At 29.8% G+C, this 17482-nt stretch overlaps 4 protein-coding genes across 13 annotated transcripts; 2 read left to right on the forward strand and 2 right to left on the reverse strand.

The window, feature by feature from the left end:
* Positions 1 to 1639: 1639 nt before the first annotated feature.
* Positions 1640 to 4021, forward strand: eIF3m (eukaryotic translation initiation factor 3 subunit M). Its single transcript, XM_003701702.3, has 7 exons — positions 1640 to 1794; positions 2024 to 2203; positions 2283 to 2377; positions 2462 to 2680; positions 2751 to 3019; positions 3090 to 3233; positions 3499 to 4021. Exons 1-7 carry the CDS (start codon positions 1750 to 1752, stop codon positions 3720 to 3722), a joined length of 1176 nt encoding a protein of 391 aa, XP_003701750.2. The 5' UTR covers positions 1640 to 1749; the 3' UTR covers positions 3723 to 4021.
* Positions 4022 to 4970: 949 nt separating this feature from the next.
* Positions 4971 to 8600, reverse strand: PRAS40 (Proline-rich Akt substrate 40 kDa). 3 transcript variants are annotated; one of them, XM_076532194.1, is made up of 8 exons: positions 8312 to 8600; positions 7122 to 7313; positions 6862 to 6985; positions 6590 to 6770; positions 6302 to 6506; positions 6076 to 6226; positions 5869 to 6008; positions 4971 to 5730 (listed from the first exon to the last, which is right to left on the reverse strand). In XM_076532194.1, exons 2-8 carry the CDS (start codon positions 7203 to 7205, stop codon positions 5608 to 5610), a joined length of 1008 nt encoding a protein of 335 aa, XP_076388309.1. In that variant the 5' UTR covers positions 7206 to 7313; positions 8312 to 8600; the 3' UTR covers positions 4971 to 5607. The 3 variants fall into 3 exon arrangements, with proteins under 3 accessions (XP_076388309.1, XP_003701766.1, XP_012137104.1); XM_003701718.3 differs by having other exon boundaries at positions 7140 to 7313; positions 7757 to 8600; XM_012281714.2 differs by having other exon boundaries at positions 7757 to 8600.
* A 214-nt stretch (positions 8601 to 8814) lies between these two features.
* l(2)gd1 (lethal (2) giant discs 1) lies at positions 8815 to 17430 on the forward strand. 4 transcript variants are annotated; one of them, XM_012281722.2, is made up of 13 exons: positions 8815 to 8916; positions 12799 to 12993; positions 13069 to 13210; positions 13448 to 13554; positions 13639 to 13972; positions 14081 to 14431; positions 14525 to 14920; positions 14994 to 15361; positions 15423 to 15598; positions 15828 to 16094; positions 16373 to 16411; positions 16814 to 16904; positions 16977 to 17430. In XM_012281722.2, the coding sequence occupies exons 2-13, from the start codon at positions 12934 to 12936 to the stop codon at positions 17094 to 17096; spliced, it is 2451 nt and encodes an 816-aa protein (XP_012137112.2). In that variant the 5' UTR covers positions 8815 to 8916; positions 12799 to 12933; the 3' UTR covers positions 17097 to 17430. The 4 variants fall into 4 exon arrangements, with proteins under 4 accessions (XP_012137112.2, XP_012137111.2, XP_003701767.2 ...); XM_012281721.2 differs by having other exon boundaries at positions 8816 to 8916; positions 13445 to 13554; XM_003701719.3 differs by lacking the exon at positions 16373 to 16411 and having other exon boundaries at positions 8817 to 8916; positions 13445 to 13554.
* Positions 8918 to 12171, reverse strand: eas (ethanolamine kinase 1). 5 transcript variants are annotated; one of them, XM_012281719.2, is made up of 8 exons: positions 11748 to 12010; positions 11490 to 11684; positions 11144 to 11282; positions 10417 to 10554; positions 10074 to 10339; positions 9779 to 10005; positions 9452 to 9674; positions 8918 to 9323 (listed from the first exon to the last, which is right to left on the reverse strand). In XM_012281719.2, the coding sequence occupies exons 3-8, from the start codon at positions 11267 to 11269 to the stop codon at positions 9257 to 9259; spliced, it is 1047 nt and encodes a 348-aa protein (XP_012137109.2). In that variant the 5' UTR covers positions 11270 to 11282; positions 11490 to 11684; positions 11748 to 12010; the 3' UTR covers positions 8918 to 9256. The 5 variants fall into 5 exon arrangements, with proteins under 5 accessions (XP_012137109.2, XP_012137107.2, XP_012137108.2 ...); XM_012281717.2 differs by having other exon boundaries at positions 11461 to 11684; XM_012281718.2 differs by having other exon boundaries at positions 11430 to 11684.
* Positions 17431 to 17482: the final 52 nt, after the last annotated feature.

Here is a 17482-nt window from a genome sequence, read left to right on the forward strand (position 1 = left end):
TCGAATGCAGATCTGGGCTCTAAAGAATACAAGGAAGGACAACCGCAGTAATATTCCTACGTTGGCGAACATGATTTCCGAAATTGATAAATAATAGAATTTTCAAATAATGAAATATAAAATTTTTAAATAATAATAAATAATGAAATATAAAATTTTTATATGTAATGGGTTTTATTGCGCTCTTTATGTTATAGATAAATGATTCTAGGTATCATGTCATAATGTACACGAATGTACCACGACGGTTAAATATGTGAAAACAAGGGTCAGAAATCAATCTGTGACCTCTCTAGAATCTATATAATGCCACAAGAACCTCCTCAGAGCGCTAGAAAAGAAAATAGAAAAATAGTCCAAAACATGGACTAAAAAATTGGCGTCCATCTAGCGGTGAAAGTTGGAACTACGAAAAACTAAAATTTCGTTTTTCTCGAAAATTAGCGAACTTTGAGTACTTCTGAGGGTCAGAAAACAATCTGTGACCTCTCTAGGACCTATATTATGCCACAAGAACCTCCTCAGAGTGCTAGAAAAGAAAATAGAAAAATAGTCCAAAACATGGACTAAAAAATTGGCATCCATCTAGCGGCGAAAGTTGGAACTACAAAAATATAAAAATGCGATTTTCTCGAAAATTAGCGAACTTTGAGTACTTCTGAGATTCAGAAAGTGTTATGTGATTGCATTAGAAGCAAAATAAAGCAATAAAGCTTGCCTGAAAGCTTTAATAAAGAAAATAAAAAAAATGTCATTTTATGGAGAAAATTTGTGGCGCCATCTAGCGGCGAAACTGCGAACTAAACTGAAAAAACGTATGTCCGAACACGCAGTAAAGGGGTCAAATAAAAATTGATTTTCTGGGCTTAATAGGCAAAAAAATGAATAACTTATTCAACAAAAATTGCTTTAAAATGTCTAAAGTAGTATACTAGGTCGTCAAAGTTGCGAAATATTACTTTTTATATTTTTCCTTAACGCGTGTACGGACATACGTTTTTTCAGTTTAGTTCGCAGTTTCGCCGCTAGATGGCGCCACAAATTTTCTCCATAAAATGACATTTTTTTTATTTTCTTTATTAAAGCCTTTAGGTAGCTTTTATTGCATTATTTTACTTCTGATGCGATCACATAGCACTTTCTGAGTCCCAGAAGTACTCAAAGTTCGCTAATTATCGAGAAAATCGAAATTTTAGTTTTTCGTAGTTCCGCCGCTCGTCGCTAGATGGCGCCACCTGTACCGTTTTGGACCGAATACGACAGAAATTGATTTCCTGGCTTTATTAGGCATCAAAACGCATCAAACCCTTATAGAAATTTGTTTCTAAATGCCTCAGGCACCATACTACGTCGCCAAAGTGCCAAAATATTGCACTTTGCATGTACAGTAGAATTGACATAGGCGGCTCATGTACTTACATTATGGACCTTGAAATTCTCAGCCATCTAGCAATGAAAGAACTAAACTCGTAATCACAGAGTAGACAAGAGGCGACACTCTTACTCTCTGCTCGTAATAACGTACTAAGAGTGCTGTAATACTAAAACAGTCTCAGTTAATATGGTAGAATGTGACACGAAAATGATAAAGTATTCACGATATCTTTGGATGGTAACGAAACTAACAACAGAAAATTATTTTCCATAACTCGATCGGATAAGAAGATTTCTAATCACCGCGTAGTGGGCTTCCATGATCCTCTCTTTTCTAACGTAACGTTGAGAGAAAACGTGGTGGTACTTATCAAAATGCAGGTTCCACCAATTTTTATGGAATTGCCCTTAGAAGATCAGGTAAATACTAATTATATTATATTACACGAATCATTTCTTATAATGTCATTCATAAAAAGCTGTAATACACGATAAACTGGCTTAGTACAGTCATCTGTGATGCATAGGTTATATTAATTTTTTAGAAACATCTTTCTTTTATGAATGTTTTGTTTTAAAGTGTACAAAATCTTTTTCCGAATAAGTATTATCGTAAAATAAATATTTTACATTTTATTATTCGTTTTAGGCACAGGAACTAAGGGTATATTTTAAAAGTTTGGGCGCTGAAATAAGCGAAGAAAAGTCTCCTAAAGGTATAGAAGATGACCTACACAAAATTATCGGTGTATGCGAGGCCTGTTTTAAAGAAGGAAATGAAACTGAAATAGAAACTGTTTTAAATGATATTGTATCGATTTTGATAGTGGTATGTATCATTGCTTTAGAAATTTTTATATATTTGTATAATTTGTAGCCTCTAAACAAATTCAAATATGTTATTTTAGATTCCTACAGAACGAGCTGAAAATTTAATATTAGCCTTTTGTGAAAAGTTAACAAAAGCTCCTGGTTATAAATTTGGTTTAGTTTGTTTAAAAGCGTAAGTTTGTAGCACAAATTTTTTTGTTTGTCCTGTAAATATTATAACATATTTTTTATATGATGTCATAATTCATGTTTTCAGATTGTGGCTATTATTTCAATCCCTTTCAGATGATTCTCCAATGAGATATCATGTGTATTATCACTTAGTTCAAATTGCTCGTAATGTTGATCAAGTTAAAGCAGTATATAGTGGAATAGATCAGTTGAAGCAACAATTTGCATCATTCCCACCATCAAATGAACAAATGCAAAAGCTGCTGCGACTACTTCATGAAGTACTGCTAAGTTGTAAACAGGGGTAATTAAAATTTCTTTTACAATGTAATACATAATAATTATGATATTTAAATAAAAAATTACTCTAATAGGGAACAAGCTGCTGCAGTTATGGTTGAACTCTTAGGTACTTATACTGCTGAAAATGCTTCTGCTGCCAGGGAAGATGCACAACGTTGTATTTTGGCTGCATTGGCAGATCCAAATACTTTCCTGCTTGACCCGTTATTAGCATTAAAACCTGTAAGGTTCTTAGAAGGAGAACTTATTCATGATCTCCTCCTTGTATTTGTCCAAGACAAACTACCTGCATATTTACTTTTCTATCAACATCATAAGGAATTTGTGGAACACCAACTTGGTATGTAATCATTTAATGAATAATTGTAAACATTTTGTTTCAGATAATTAATGTTAAATTTAACTTTCAGGATTGAATCATGTACAAAATATGAAAAAGATGAGATTACTCACATTTATGCAATTGGCAGAAACAAATCCTGAAATGTCATTTGACACAATTCAAGAAGAACTACAAATTACTGAAGATGAAGTAGAAAGTTTTATTATTGATGGTAAGTTGTTACATACAATAATTGAAGTTCTTGAAAGTTTACTTAACGTGTATTTGCCCTGTATAAAAAAAAAAATTACTCCTGATTTAATCATTAAGATGGAGACATTATATGCAGGGTATATAAAAGAATCAGTACTGGCTTCGTAAAAAGTTCATTTTTACTAAGTTATCGAGCGTATTCGACAATTATATTATACGTTAAATTTATTTTATGCAGGGTTTAGATCACAATCGAGAATTGAATGATTTCTTTATTATTTCAGTACTGAAGACGAAACTGGTTAGAGCTCGTATGGATCAGGCAGGTCGTAAAGTTCTTATTTCAAGCACCATGCATAGAACATTTGGTCGACCACAATGGATGCAGTTACGTGATTTACTTGCAGCTTGGAAAGCAAATTTATCTGCTGTGCAGGAGGGTATGAAATCTGTAGCTGCTGCACAAATGGAACTTGCAGTAAAAAATAAAGCCGCGATTAATCATTGATAATATTTAAATTATGTTCATAACATTCATAACTTGCATATACAGACGTTAATTGCAAACTGAAATTATTTAATTTTTTAATTAATTCATGATCCTGTCTGAATAAACATACATATTGTATGTCACAGTATTGTTTATAATAAAATTAATCACGATTAAGAGAACGAAAGATCGTTTACGAAGTTTGTAATTAATTACGTAACATTTCATATTGTACAGTGTACTTTTGTGAACTACCGCAATATTATTGTTTCATATGAACCATCTTCAAAAGGAAATAAATTTTGTAATGTATTAAATCTGATTATCAATTTCTTAACATTACTTTTTTGTATTTTCTATATATAAAGTATAAAGGAATAGGTGTATAAAATTTTGTGTAATAAACCTATAATAAAAACATTGGTTATAATTCAAGTATACATTTTTTTATAGTTTTTACAAAGCAACATTTTATTTCCTCCAGTTAATTTTTATATTTCATATAACGAATTTCTGACATCTCTGAAGCACTTAAATCTTACACCTTAATCGATAAAACATTCATGAATATTTTTATAATCGTGCATTACATGATTAGAAAAGCCACATACTTTTTTGTACTAATTCATTATCTCTAATCAGTAATTTATTTATCACATGATACTATGTTAATTGGTACAAAAATTATAAATTCTAGGAAATTAATCACAGAGATTTATAAAAAAGACTAATACAATGAGTGGCTCGAAGTAAATTCAAAATATAAAAGTAAAGTAAAAAAATTTATTGAATCATATTTGTACAAAAACGTACGTAAACCAGTTTTTATATCTGTTTTTAATTATTAAAAAATTAATGTTTTTTATATACATATTCGTATATCAACATACGTACGTATGTAGAGTTTTACAAAAACAATATATAAACGGAAAGATTTCCTGCAAACAAGATACTTTTTTATAACATATATAGACATATGTATGTAACTTTAACTTTGTGTTCAGACCAAATATTAGCAACTTTTCAAACAAATAGAAAAAAAATTCAGTTTTTAAACAACAGAGTACAAACTTTTTTTTAATTCAAAAAACTGCAAATTACCTAAAAACAGTAACAATAATTTGTTATTAAATCAATGACAATTTGTAATGTATTGGTTTATATATAATGATAACGGCGTACTGTAAAAATAATTATTAGAGAAAAATTATCACTTTAATATCTTAATTACTAATTGATACATAAAAAACTTTCCTTGCCCCTTAATTTGTTTCTAGTACGGTTTTATTTCAGATATGGCATCATAAATCTCACGTTGCGTTGATTTTTGAAGTCTTTTAAATTACAATTTTCGAGCGAGTGTTGAGAGAGAAATTTTTCAAAGATTCTGGCTCATGCAGAGAAAATAACAGATGCCGGTCGAGTAGAGATGGCATAAAAGTGATCGCCTTGGATACAGAAAACACAAGAACGTCACATTAATAGTATTAATAACCTTTGAGATTTTATAGTTATTATTTTCCCCAATACCTATCCCGCAGTCTTATTTCAATAATAAACAATTTTGTATTTCCTACACACACTACACGGTTAGTAACAAATATATATGTAGCATATTTATGTATATAGTATAGCCTCAATATACGCAGGTATGAAAATTTTTTTCTTTTATAACTCAACAAACTAACAAAATTAATATTCAAAGTAGTTTTTTTTTTTACTCTAAAATATATTCAAAGCATGTGAAATATTAATATCTCTGTAGTTTCTATGTTTACTCTTCCTTTGTTTATATTAACCGTTTGTAGTATTAACTGAAAGACAATTATAGATAATAGGTACTTTATATGTGTAATAATTTTTTAACGTAAACTTATTCTCTTTCTTTGAAATTCTTATAAAGTCAGATTTGAGTAGAGAAACGAGGACGTGGCAAGTCTCCAAATACTGTATCACCGTGGACGCTCTTAGCTAGAGCCTTAATTGAAGCTCGAATATTATGTGGATCATGTGGATCTCTTGATAACTGAAATAGTATTACATTCTTTACAATAAAGAATTTAATTTTATAATATATATGTGCAATACATATTATAAAATTATCAATAACTGCAATGCCAATAAAGGTAATAAAATTTTAGAGTAAGAAAGTAAATAGTAATACCTGATCATCATCTTGATCTTGAACTGTTCTACGCACAAATGTAGGGAAAGATGGAACACTAACTGGTAATGACTTAGCTAATGTAGGATGTCCACCTCTTTGTCCTCTTGGCATGTGAATACCTTCATCTTGACCTGAATCTAAATAGAATTGTTAATAGTATTATTTAAAATTTTTTAATTTAAATTAACAATTACGCGTACAAACCATCTGTATCAGATCCTTCTTCTGAAGATTGAACTTGATCATTAGGAACAGTGTCTTCCACTCCTTCCAAAGGAAATAAAGCTTCGGTGTCAAAACTGGTTGGTTCTTTAGGGTATATATACAATTTGTCTTTTTTATCTACATTACCATTCTATAAAATATTATACTTTAATAAATAATGTCTGTTCAAAATTTTTAATAACTATGTTTAAACATGTGAACTTACAACAAGAGTATTTGGAAAATATTTAGCACCAGTTTTTTGTTTAATATTAGGACCAGTGATCACTTTTGTTTCATTTGATATTACTTGTGATGTATTTACTGTATTTGTTGTAGAGGTAGTTAGACTTGTAAAATTCTCTGGGGTTGTAGGGGGAGTTTCTATATTGTTTGTTAATCTATTTGTTTCTTCCCCTTTACATATTAATCTGAAAAATTCACATATTCAAAAAGGTCACAAAAATGAATTTTAAATAGGACTAAAACAAAAATATATGGTGTTCAATAAAACCTTGTTAATAATCTATGTTCAGTATGAGCTCTTTCACGGAATTGCTCTAATAATTGATATTGTTCTGTTGTGAAAGCACGAATTTTATTCTCTATTTCTGCAGATTGCCGTTGAACAGCTTCTTCAAGCTGCTGTTGGAGTCCACCCAAAGCTACTTGCACATTGTTTGGTAACTGTGACACTAAATAGGTAACATAAAAGATATAATACTATGTACACCTAAAAAGACCAAATACATTTTTATTCATTATTAAGCTTTTGTCTAAATTTACCAGAAAATTTAGTAGGTTGTTGAAGATAGTCAAGTTCATCCAAAGAACTATGAGCAATTATTATTCTAAATACTGGACTATAATCTGGATTAGACCTTAATTTATTTATCTCTTCAGGTGAAGTCTACAATAAAAAGTTATAATATAACAAAAGTGTATACAGAACTGTAATTGACAATATAAATCTAAATTTAACTTAACAATCAGCTATAACTTTTATTTTAAATATATTGATCATCTGAGATACCCATAACACTTACCAACAATTTAATACTTACAACAATGTCAGTATTAATAAGAACTAAGGCAGCACCATGGTCTCTGTGCACAGCATGTGTGTACATAGAACAATTGTAACAACGATGAATAATCCATGATCCCACATTTCTTATCTCCACTAAACCTGGTTGTTCCTTGGTAATACCTTCAAGCTCTGATATAGTTGCAAGATTCTAGTTTGAACAAGAAAGATATTTCAAATATAATAAACATACATACCATTAAAGTAAATACTATCATTTTAAATATTATAAATTACTGTACAATTTATTTAATTATTTATATTTAGACCTTAGAGCCAAAATGTATTGAATTACACTTTTCAAACTTTAGATGCAAAAATCTTAGAAGAAGATAAGGTCTTAATATTTACACTGTTATATCAAAAACTATGTAACTTAGAAAGAAATAATATTTATCACTGAAAAGAGTGATAAATTTAATGCAAGAAGTATGTAAAATATTAGCTTCTTTTAAAACACTTTGACTCTGGGTCCAGATATGGATCCAGCTATCATAAATAAAACAAAAAATGATTGCATCATTCACAAGTAAAACTGTATAAAAATAGTATGTATTGGTGCAAATACATATAAGAATTATAAAAAAATCTCACTTGACGAAAAAAACTGTCATTCTGTTCCTCAGGTGACAACTCAATATCATTAATGTTGACCTTTTGCAGTTCAGTGCCCCTGGATTTTATGGACACGTTTAAACATTTGCATGCAATATGCATCTTACACAATCAGTATACGTTTTCTAAAAGAAACTTTAAAAAACCAGCACGCTGTTTCACAATACCGGGACTCGTACACACAATTCACTCGGTATTCCTCGAACTGTATGAAATATATTTCTATATAGGACCTTTTTCACGATAACTTTCAGCTATCGAAGTTAAAATCGGGAAGTTTTTAGAAATAATTGAAATAGAACAATCCAAGGTACAGGTTTTGCTTAAGAAGTCGATCGTTTTACTGCTCTAAGTTTCGCGCTATTATTAAATCTGAAATATTTTGTTTTTGTTTGATTAAAGAGAAACACCTCGTCAAAAAGCTTTTTACTTTCCGGTGATTATGTTTAATTTGTCTATTATGTGATTCGTGTCATATGTTGACTGATATACTATGACAGGTTCACACACTTAGATGCGAAATAAACGAATTACCGAAGCTCGTGGATCTGTCGAATATACAATTTATATACGTTCCAGTTTTACACCGTGTAAACAGGTAGTTTTAAATAGCAATATTCAGAGGTTCCGTTTATATTGCTCTAAATTATTCTTCACATTCAGATTAGAAGATAAAATTCTACATTTTTTAACTATAATCACACGTATTTACAAGTATTCCCGAAAATCTTCGAAGTTCCTACTAAAAATAAACACTGATTTATTGTAGGTGCGTGCAGATGCGTACGTGATCACGGTGATCACCCCAGACGAAAACATACTTGCTAGTCAATTGACCGACTTTTTCGTATATACATCTACAAATACAAAAAATAACTTACTTGAAATTGTATAACAGAGAAATCTTACAGCTACTAGCAAATAATTTTTATTTCATTTTATAAATGTGAACACTACGCGAAATTTAGAAAATTACCAATTAAATGACGTTATTAACTATTAACAATACATCGCTTGACTGATGTTAAATACATTTAAAATTTTCAGACTGCTTCAAATGTGTTTGCAAATATTGAAGTGGTAAAACAAAACGGAACATATATTTCAGGATTTTAAACGTTAAAAACATGGACCAGGAGGTTAGTGACTAAATAAAGCTATTTTTATTCAGAAATAAATTATCTACATTGTTAAACTTCAAAGGCTATATTACAAAAACAGCATCTTTCTTCCATATAGTATTTTAGTGATGTATACATATATATTTTTTCTTTTTTTTGGTAATACTGTTTGATATTTATAACAATCTTGTATATGTACATTGTTATAAATAAAGGTTGTTTACATAACAAAATATCAGTGGCATAATGCATATGTGGAAATGTTACTTTGATAAAACAACAAAAACAAAAAACAACAGTGTTGGAATGTTAAAGCCATAAAATGTAACAAACATTAAAAATATAACAATTCTAAATTTTACAGTTTCATGTTAAGAAATTCTTCTTTCCACTTGAAATATTCATTAAATCGTATAGCAGCATACCTATAAAATATTATACAGATTGATAACTATAATTGCATAATATCGGTAATTCTAATAAAAGATATTAGTAAAAATAGAATGTTTTTTATACTTCATTGTACATTTATTTATTAAATTTTAATACTTACTCTAAGAAGTCAAAGTCAATTGTTGAATGTTCACTTTGTATGAGTCCCCAACAACCCCAAAAAAAATGTGATAAAAGAACAAATTTATTTACTTGCACATACAATAAATTAAGTTCATTTTCAGGTACATAGTTTACATTATTATATTCCTGAAGATATATGTTTAGCCACGTCTTTTGCAATTGTTCTTCAGGATACAGAGAAAAATCAGGATTGTCAATACCTAAAATAAATGACATAAAATAGTAGATTGTGTTTGTGTTAAATAAGCATATCAATTAGGAATATATTTTGTGTGAAATTATGTATAAAACAGAACTAAATTACCAGCAAATTCAGCAAAATGATTTGCTATATCATAAGCTTGATAATTGTATGCAGTATATTCAAAATCAATAAAGGTGACAGAATTTTCTTTCTGATTATAAAGAACATTTCCCAAAAGTAGATCATTATGTGCAAATACCACTTCACTATTTAATTTTGTAAGTTCCTCTTTCAAAAGTAGATAATTCTGTTTCAATACACCAAATGGTTTGATAAGTTTCTGAAACCTAAAAGTGAGAATAAACAATAAAAATAATGTAAATTAAGTATAATAATCTTTATTATGTCATATTACCTAGCTTGTTTGTCATCATCAGAGAATGCTTTTGGCATTATTTCCATAAATTTTTCCATTTTATTCCAAATACAAGCTTGTTTACATATTTCATCATTTTCAGGATTAAGCTTATGCATTTGAGCCATTCTTTTAGCAATTAATGTATATATATTAGGTTTTCTGATTGTCTCTGTTGTAAGCGTATTACCTTCAATAAACTGATAAGCTAAGCCATTATTAAATGTTGCATAAAGAGAATGTGTAAAACCTGCTTTATTTAATATCTGTTGAAAAAAAAAGGAGCATATCTTGTATCTTTCTTATGTTTTTATATCCGAATATTTTTTAACTCAGTACTTACTCGAATATTTCTTGTTTCATCTTTACGATTAATTAGCAAATCTGTTTTATGCCCATATATTCTAACTAAAACCATATCATTATAATAACCAGAATGCCACACTCCTATAAGTTTATTTGTGATTCCATCTGTAAATATCTAAAAGAAAGATTAAATGCAATCTTATATTTAAACACTTTTTGTTTTGTATTGATAAAATTCTTATTTTATAGTATTTCAGAATACTAACAAATCATTTTTTGTTATTTACGGTATTAAATAACAATTACAAAAACATAATTACTCTTACTCCAATATACGAAGCAAATACACTATAAATAGAGGTATCAAGATATCAAAAGCACTTATTTACTTACTGAAAGAATGTTAAATATTTGATTATATAGTAGGGCATCTACTATCATGAATGACAAACTTAAGAAAAATATACACAGTATCACTAGATAAAGTCAAACATTATACAGAAAATACATTGACCCTAATTTTGTTTTGCGTATTGTACTACTGTGATTCTTATTTTAATCAATAAAACTGACAACTATTTCATTATTATAAACTTATTTATTATAATATTTTATAATAAATAAGTACAACTCATATTCTATTTATTAGTACAAAACAAAAATAAATATTGAATTAAATTTTTATAAAGTACATATGTACTTATGTATACATTAAAATATTACATAAGTCTATAATATATTTCATAACACTTTTATAGTTTTACCTTAAAATGCAACTTATTCATTGGCCATGTGGGTCTTATTCTTTTAATTACTTCTTTAGCACCATCAACAATTTCATTTTCATTTATTGTTATGTTAAGATGAGGTTCTTTACACATTTGGTCCATTATCAAACATTATCTGCAAAATAAATTTCACAATGAAATTTTATATGTGTGTATATTATTTTTCAAATGTTAGAAACATGTACATATATAATAAATATTCTAAATTTTAATATTTTATCAGATTATAAACAAAACACAAGCAAAATATTCAAATACTAGCATTTATAATGTAACAAAGTGTTGAGATATACCAGATATCACATAAATGATGCTACTCTACCCGACTGATTCAATCTACTGGAATAGTTATATGTATTTTCTCATTATATATACTGATAATGGTTGACGTGGCTAACAAACAGGAGATAGGGTAATTCCAAGACCTTGAATTTATTAATGATTTCATCAAATATCCAATGTAATTGAAGAGTATTCACTACAGATAATACATTAAATAATTTCATACTCCATACATCTACAATACATAAGAATAAATGAACAATTGTTATTTATTGAAATTATTTTAAATGATATTTACTGATTATAAAATCGTTGTATAACTTTATTCATTTATGTAAATTTCCAGTTAATTTAACTCCGCACTTCGTAGTTTAAGGGTTATAATATAAACTTATAATGTACAATGAAACAATACTTCGTTTATTACAAATTATCATATAGAAAAACCGATTTAAATATTGTTTATGAGTATTTCATCTTTCATAATTTGTTTAAATGCTATAATTTGTAAATGCTATCTCCACAGTAGTGTTTGCAGAGCAAATCAGGGACAGAAATTGTTAATACCTGATCATACTTAGGAGACAACAAGTTTATATTAATTCTGCGCATGTCAATGATGATTTGTTCAAGAACATTTTATAATCACGAGTGCTGCTCAAGCGTACTAACACCGAGTGTGCATACTCAGTGACCTTTTATTTTGTCTCCTTTATATATCAAGATTTTACAAATTTTTATAAGCCGAAATCCATTTTGTGGAATAGTCATTCTTCGCAAACCGCTTTAAGTCTCAAAGCTCTGAAGTTTCAAGATTCAAAAATTTGAAAGTTCAACAATTAAAAAATTCTTTCTATTATTCATATATTTTGTCTCCTATGTATATCATCATTGAAGTAAAAAGTGTATAGCGGTGGAACATCATTAGATAGTGGGAAATTTATTGAAGTTAGTTGAGTTGCGCAAAACGTGTACGATCTCTGTTGAACAAATGATCGTATTTAGATATCTCGAATGATTATCGAATTTTTAAACTTCTAAATGTTCCACTCAAATTTGACGTTTTAAAACAATTGTTTCTTATAAAAGGGAACAAAACGTTTAAATTATTTAAAAGTTTCAATTAAACAAAATGCATAAATGTATAAAATAGTATGTTACAAATTTAAAAAGTGCTAATCTTCCTTTAATAATATAAATGTTACATTACTTGAAAATTATGAGTTTTTCAAATTATTAGACTAGTATTAATTTTTCTTTTGTATATCCTTATATTCTTCAAATAATTGAAATTATTTACACATGTTTAAAATGTATTCTGTATTATATATATGACTTTTGCTGTTAAGCGATAGATGACGCATACCCAGTGGTGCGGTACTGCGATGTGCTTTATGATTGTGATATGCTTTATCCACTTTAATATTCCTGATATTCTACTTATAATCAATTGATTTGCGACGGTACAAATTTTTTAAAGCAAAATGTTCTCAAAGAAAGAGAAACCAAAACGGCAAACACGGCCTGCTGGTAGTCTTGCACAGGTATTATTTTCTTCAGTACTTTTAACCTTATTTTCTGTACGATTTTTCCTGCATTAAAATACTGTTCTCCAACAGTATGGAATTTTCGAAGTCCCAGAAACTTTTGATAACTTAGGCAATGACTTCATGGGAGATGATGACAATGATGATGATTTAGAAGCTGAATTAGCAGCTTTAACAACGGGTGATGACAGTACTCCGAGACCTAAACAAAGAGGTAAAGTAGTACTTTTTTTATAAAAAGTGATTCTGTGACTAGTAGATTTTAATAAAGAGTGACATATGCATTGCTCGAGTAATCTTTGATTTGTTACAAGAGGTAAACATTCACCGGTTCCATCTGTAGCTATTAGAGCACAGAAGAGTAATACTTTTAGCAGCATTTCTTTTAGGGTCTACTAGCAAGATAATCATCTTGAATGTTATTTACATATATATATTATTTCTGTAGCAGTCCGTAAACCAGTTCCTAAAGCAGATTTAGATGCGATGATAGCTGAAAGTGTAAAAGATATAAATGACGAAGATATATCTGATGGAGAAGATGATCCAGAATTATTGGTATAAAAATATTGTTTCTTATTTACTTCTGTTAAGTGATATAATTGCATGTAAAATAATTTTAGATGTTTTATATTACATTAGAGTGAGCTCAAGATGATAACAGGTGATGAATCTGATGAAAAAGCTTCTCCAGAAGTAGAAGAAAGTACAGAACAATCTGAATCTCAGGGAGATAATAAACACAATACTATTGTATTCTTACAAGAGAGATTGAAAATGTATCAAATTGCTGAGAAAAAAGCTAAGCAAGAAAATGAACCAGGAAAAGCAAGAAGATTTGGAAGAGGAATTAAAACACTTAAAGAACTAATACATAATGCACAAGAAGAGAAAGATATTGATGAAAATGATATACCACCACCATTGCCTTCATCTGCTACAGGAATAGTATCACAAAGTAATGAATCAAAACCAGGTATTATCAAGAAGCAATACTTAATATGTTATTTCTCTGGATATAATTTGTATCCAGTATAATTTATAATGTATAATTTATATTAAATATTATATCTTTGTTTCTCAGAGGACAGTCCTGCGGCTGAAACTATTACAGAAACAGAAAACAATACTCCCCAAGAACCTGTTCCTGCAAAAACTATAGATGAAGAAGCATTACAATTATTAAAAAGTAGACAGCAAGAATATAAAGTGGCAGCAGTAGCGTGGAAGAGGGCAGGCAACATAAAAGAGGCTCTTCAATATATAAGTGTAGTAAAACAGTTTGATATAGTAATTGCAGCAGTAACAGCAGGAGATACAGTTGATTTGTCAGATATGCCACCTCCTCCAAATACCCCTGAATCAAATACTCCTATTGCGTCACCTGAGAAAACAGAAAAAGTAGAAAATGAAACCCAAGGAACATCATCTGCAGGTAAAATATAAATGAAACAAAATTTATTTTATTTAATTTATTATTAAATCTCTAGATGTATGTAAATTAACTAAAAATATTGTAATGTTTTAGAACCTACTGGGCAAGCCGAAGTAAAACCAGCTACTGTAGAAAATTTAGAACTGGCTTTGAAAGAACGACTTGAAGTATACAGAAGAACAAAAACTGCTGCAGAGAGTGAAGGAAATTCTTCGAAAGCTCGCAGATATGGCCGTATTTGCAAGCAATTCGAAGATGCCCTTAAATTACACGCTCGGGGAAAACCTGTTCCTTTGGATGAATTACCAACTCCACCTGGTTTTCCACCTCTTTTTGTTGCCACACAATCTAGTACACCTGTTCCAGCAGTGGAAAAAGGTGAAGAACAACCAGAATCAACACCACAGACAATTCCAGATTCTGAACCATCCGAGGAAAAAAGTAGTCCAAGTCCAAAAAGTCCGGTTTCTCCTCCAAGAGCACAAAGAGGTAAAAGGGGTTTCAATTTTAAAAACCAAATACCAGTATTATTTCATACATGACAATAATTTTTTCCTAATAGGAAAAAAGCAAAGTCAGAAAGTAACACGCGCGGACAAACAACTAGCTTTATTGCAGCAGCGTCAACATGAATTAAAGCAAGCTGCTCTAAATGCAAAAAAAGACGGAGACATAGAATTGGCACGCACTTATTTACGGCAAGCGAAAGGTATGGATCCTTTGATTGAAGCCAGTGTAGCTGGATTACCAGTTGACATGAGTTCTATACCACTATCACCTCGTGCAAAGATTGAACTAAATGATAGCATAACTAGTTCGGGAGATGACACTTTCGTGATACTCAATAATGAAGATGGTTTGGAGGAAGCAACAGCAACAGACGAACAAATTTATGAAAATCTTGAATCGCAATTAATGAAGCAAATTAAGGTAAAGTAAACATATACATTTTAACCAAGTTCACTTAACACATTTTGGATTATTGTTACAGTGGTGTTTATGTACAAGAGATCATTCAAAAGCATTGGGAGATGTACCTGGATATAACAGATGGGAACGACTTGCATTGAGTTATAAGAAAGATTTAGATATGTTAAGAGTTCGGAAACGTGATGCACTACCACCCCCACTACATCATTACGAAACGAAAACTTATGCCATAGTTCAGTTAGTACATCATTCTTTCCCTTGCTACTAACAGCAATCATTGGCGTAACTAAGTTGAAGCCAGAAGACTGGTTTTGGAACATTAAAATATAGATTGATCCTGTTCATTGAGTCATTAGGTTATGTCCATCACAAAACTGATCACTTTTAGGTAATAATCCTAGTTACGCCAATGACAGTGATACAATTAATATCATTTTATAACCTTCAATATTTTTCTATTTTATAGGAGTTGTACAGACTTAAGCGATGGTGACGTAGAAATTTCAATAATAAGAGGAGTAAATTATTCAAAAGAAGGAGATACATATGTCATGTTTGAGTTCCCTTATCCATCGGATAATCCTCCAGCCGATAGAACGGCTACTATTAAAGGAACTTGCAATCCAGAATACCAAGCAGTTTTCCCGTTGACCGGTATAATAGATCGTTCTTCAAGACAGTGTCAACGAGCTTTCAAAAGACATGCATTAAAATGTCAAGTTTGGGCAAAAGGGTAATGAAACAAATAATATGATTAGTACTAATTTTTCTACAATATTTTACCGTATCCACATAAATGTATATCCATGTTTCAATATTTATCTGTATTTCGTGTACTTAGATTATTTGTATAAAATTTACACAATTTTGTTAACCATGTAAGTGAAGAATAGTTAAATTCCCAATGGTAACACTGGTATTAAGTATTGCATATAAGTAATATTTGAAGTGTATATTATGTATCTTGGTTTAACGTTAAAAATAGTAAATAGGTTAGTACGTTGCTTGCAGATGCTCGCTGAATCCGTTCCTGTGTTGCACTAATCCAAGGTATGAAAATTTCGTGCTTCTACAAAGTATTCAGTATTGTACGCCACAAATAATGTGCTGTTTTACTTTTGTATCATTACTGGCTATTTAGTTTCCTTCATTTTTATTCATTTCAGCTTTGTTAAAATGTCTCATTATAGATTCTTCCATGATGCCTAAAATATTTGTATTACACGAGCAAACTGTAACAACGTAATTCATGTACAGTGAAATCTCGCTATATGGTCCTATATGGAAAATTGTGGTTTTTAAATTTCTGTGTGCACTATGGACAGATCATATAAAAGAGAATCATATAGCAAGACTGCACTTTAGTAGTTGTCTTTACTATTTCAGCTTTTCAATTATGTTTTATGCATGTTTATCAATTAAGTTTGTATAATATCTATTTTTATTTTTCAGCGGATTCTTCAGAAGTGATAGTCTCTTAGGTACAGTAACGGTTAAATTACAACCCTTGGAAAGTAAATGCGAACTTCATGATTCATTTCCGGTAAATAATCGGTTTCTCATAAACACAATAATTTAAATAAACTTTAGTTAATGAGTTTTCGTTTTATCTTAGCTGATGGACGGAAGAAAAGCAACAGGTGGGAAACTTGAGTTGAAAATACGACTAAGAAATCCAATTCTCACGAAGCAGATAGAGCAAATTACGGACAAATGGTTAACTATTGATCATTAATTCAGTACCAAGGAATTGTACCTGTTTGCTTCGCCAGTAATTGTATTATTGTCGCCACAGCAATGTTGTTTCAATCGTGATGTGATCAGGAAGATACTACATATTTTGCTTGATTAGATATTATCGAAGTGTTCGGAGTATTTGCGAAATGGTGATTTATACGTTTTAATATGAACATTCAGTCACATGCTATTTGCGAAAAATATGTACAGTATATATGCACAATTTAATATGTAAATAATGGATCATATATTGTATATTCTAAAACGCGTTATATGTTAACAGTTAATAATTTTATTTTTAATCTTAATATATAAAAAGAAGAAAAAACGTACTAACACGGTGATATATTTTATATTTATACCTTGAATCATGTTTAATAAGAT

This window comes from Megachile rotundata, chromosome 5, assembly GCF_050947335.1.
Source record: "Megachile rotundata isolate GNS110a chromosome 5, iyMegRotu1, whole genome shotgun sequence".
Lineage (NCBI taxonomy): Eukaryota > Metazoa > Arthropoda > Insecta > Hymenoptera > Megachilidae > Megachile > Megachile rotundata.

Excerpts from the sequence above, each read along its gene's own strand:
- PRAS40 (XM_012281714.2), bottom strand. The coding sequence starts at position 7,879 with ATGCATATTGCATGCAAATGTTTAAACGTGTCCATAAAATCCAGGGGC. Across the intron at positions 7,314-7,756 it reads ATGACAGTTTTTTTCGTCAA|AATCTTGCAACTATATCAGA; the intron begins GTGAGATTTTTT and ends TGTTCAAACTAG. Across the intron at positions 6,507-6,589 it reads GAACATAGATTATTAACAAG|ATTAATATGTAAAGGGGAAG; the intron begins GTTTTATTGAAC and ends TGAATTTTTCAG.
- eas (XM_012281720.2), bottom strand. The coding sequence starts at position 11,269 with ATGGACCAAATGTGTAAAGAACCTCATCTTAACATAACAATAAATGAA. Across the intron at positions 10,340-10,416 it reads ATGAAACAAGAAATATTCGA|ATATTAAATAAAGCAGGTTT; the intron begins GTAAGTACTGAG and ends TTTTTTCAACAG. Across the intron at positions 10,006-10,073 it reads GATGATGACAAACAAGCTAG|GTTTCAGAAACTTATCAAAC; the intron begins GTAATATGACAT and ends TCTCACTTTTAG.
- eIF3m (XM_003701702.3), top strand. The coding sequence starts at position 1,750 with ATGCAGGTTCCACCAATTTTTATGGAATTGCCCTTAGAAGATCAG. Across the intron at positions 2,681-2,750 it reads CTGCTAAGTTGTAAACAGGG|GGAACAAGCTGCTGCAGTTA; the intron begins GTAATTAAAATT and ends TTACTCTAATAG. Across the intron at positions 3,234-3,498 it reads AGAAAGTTTTATTATTGATG|TACTGAAGACGAAACTGGTT; the intron begins GTAAGTTGTTAC and ends TTATTATTTCAG.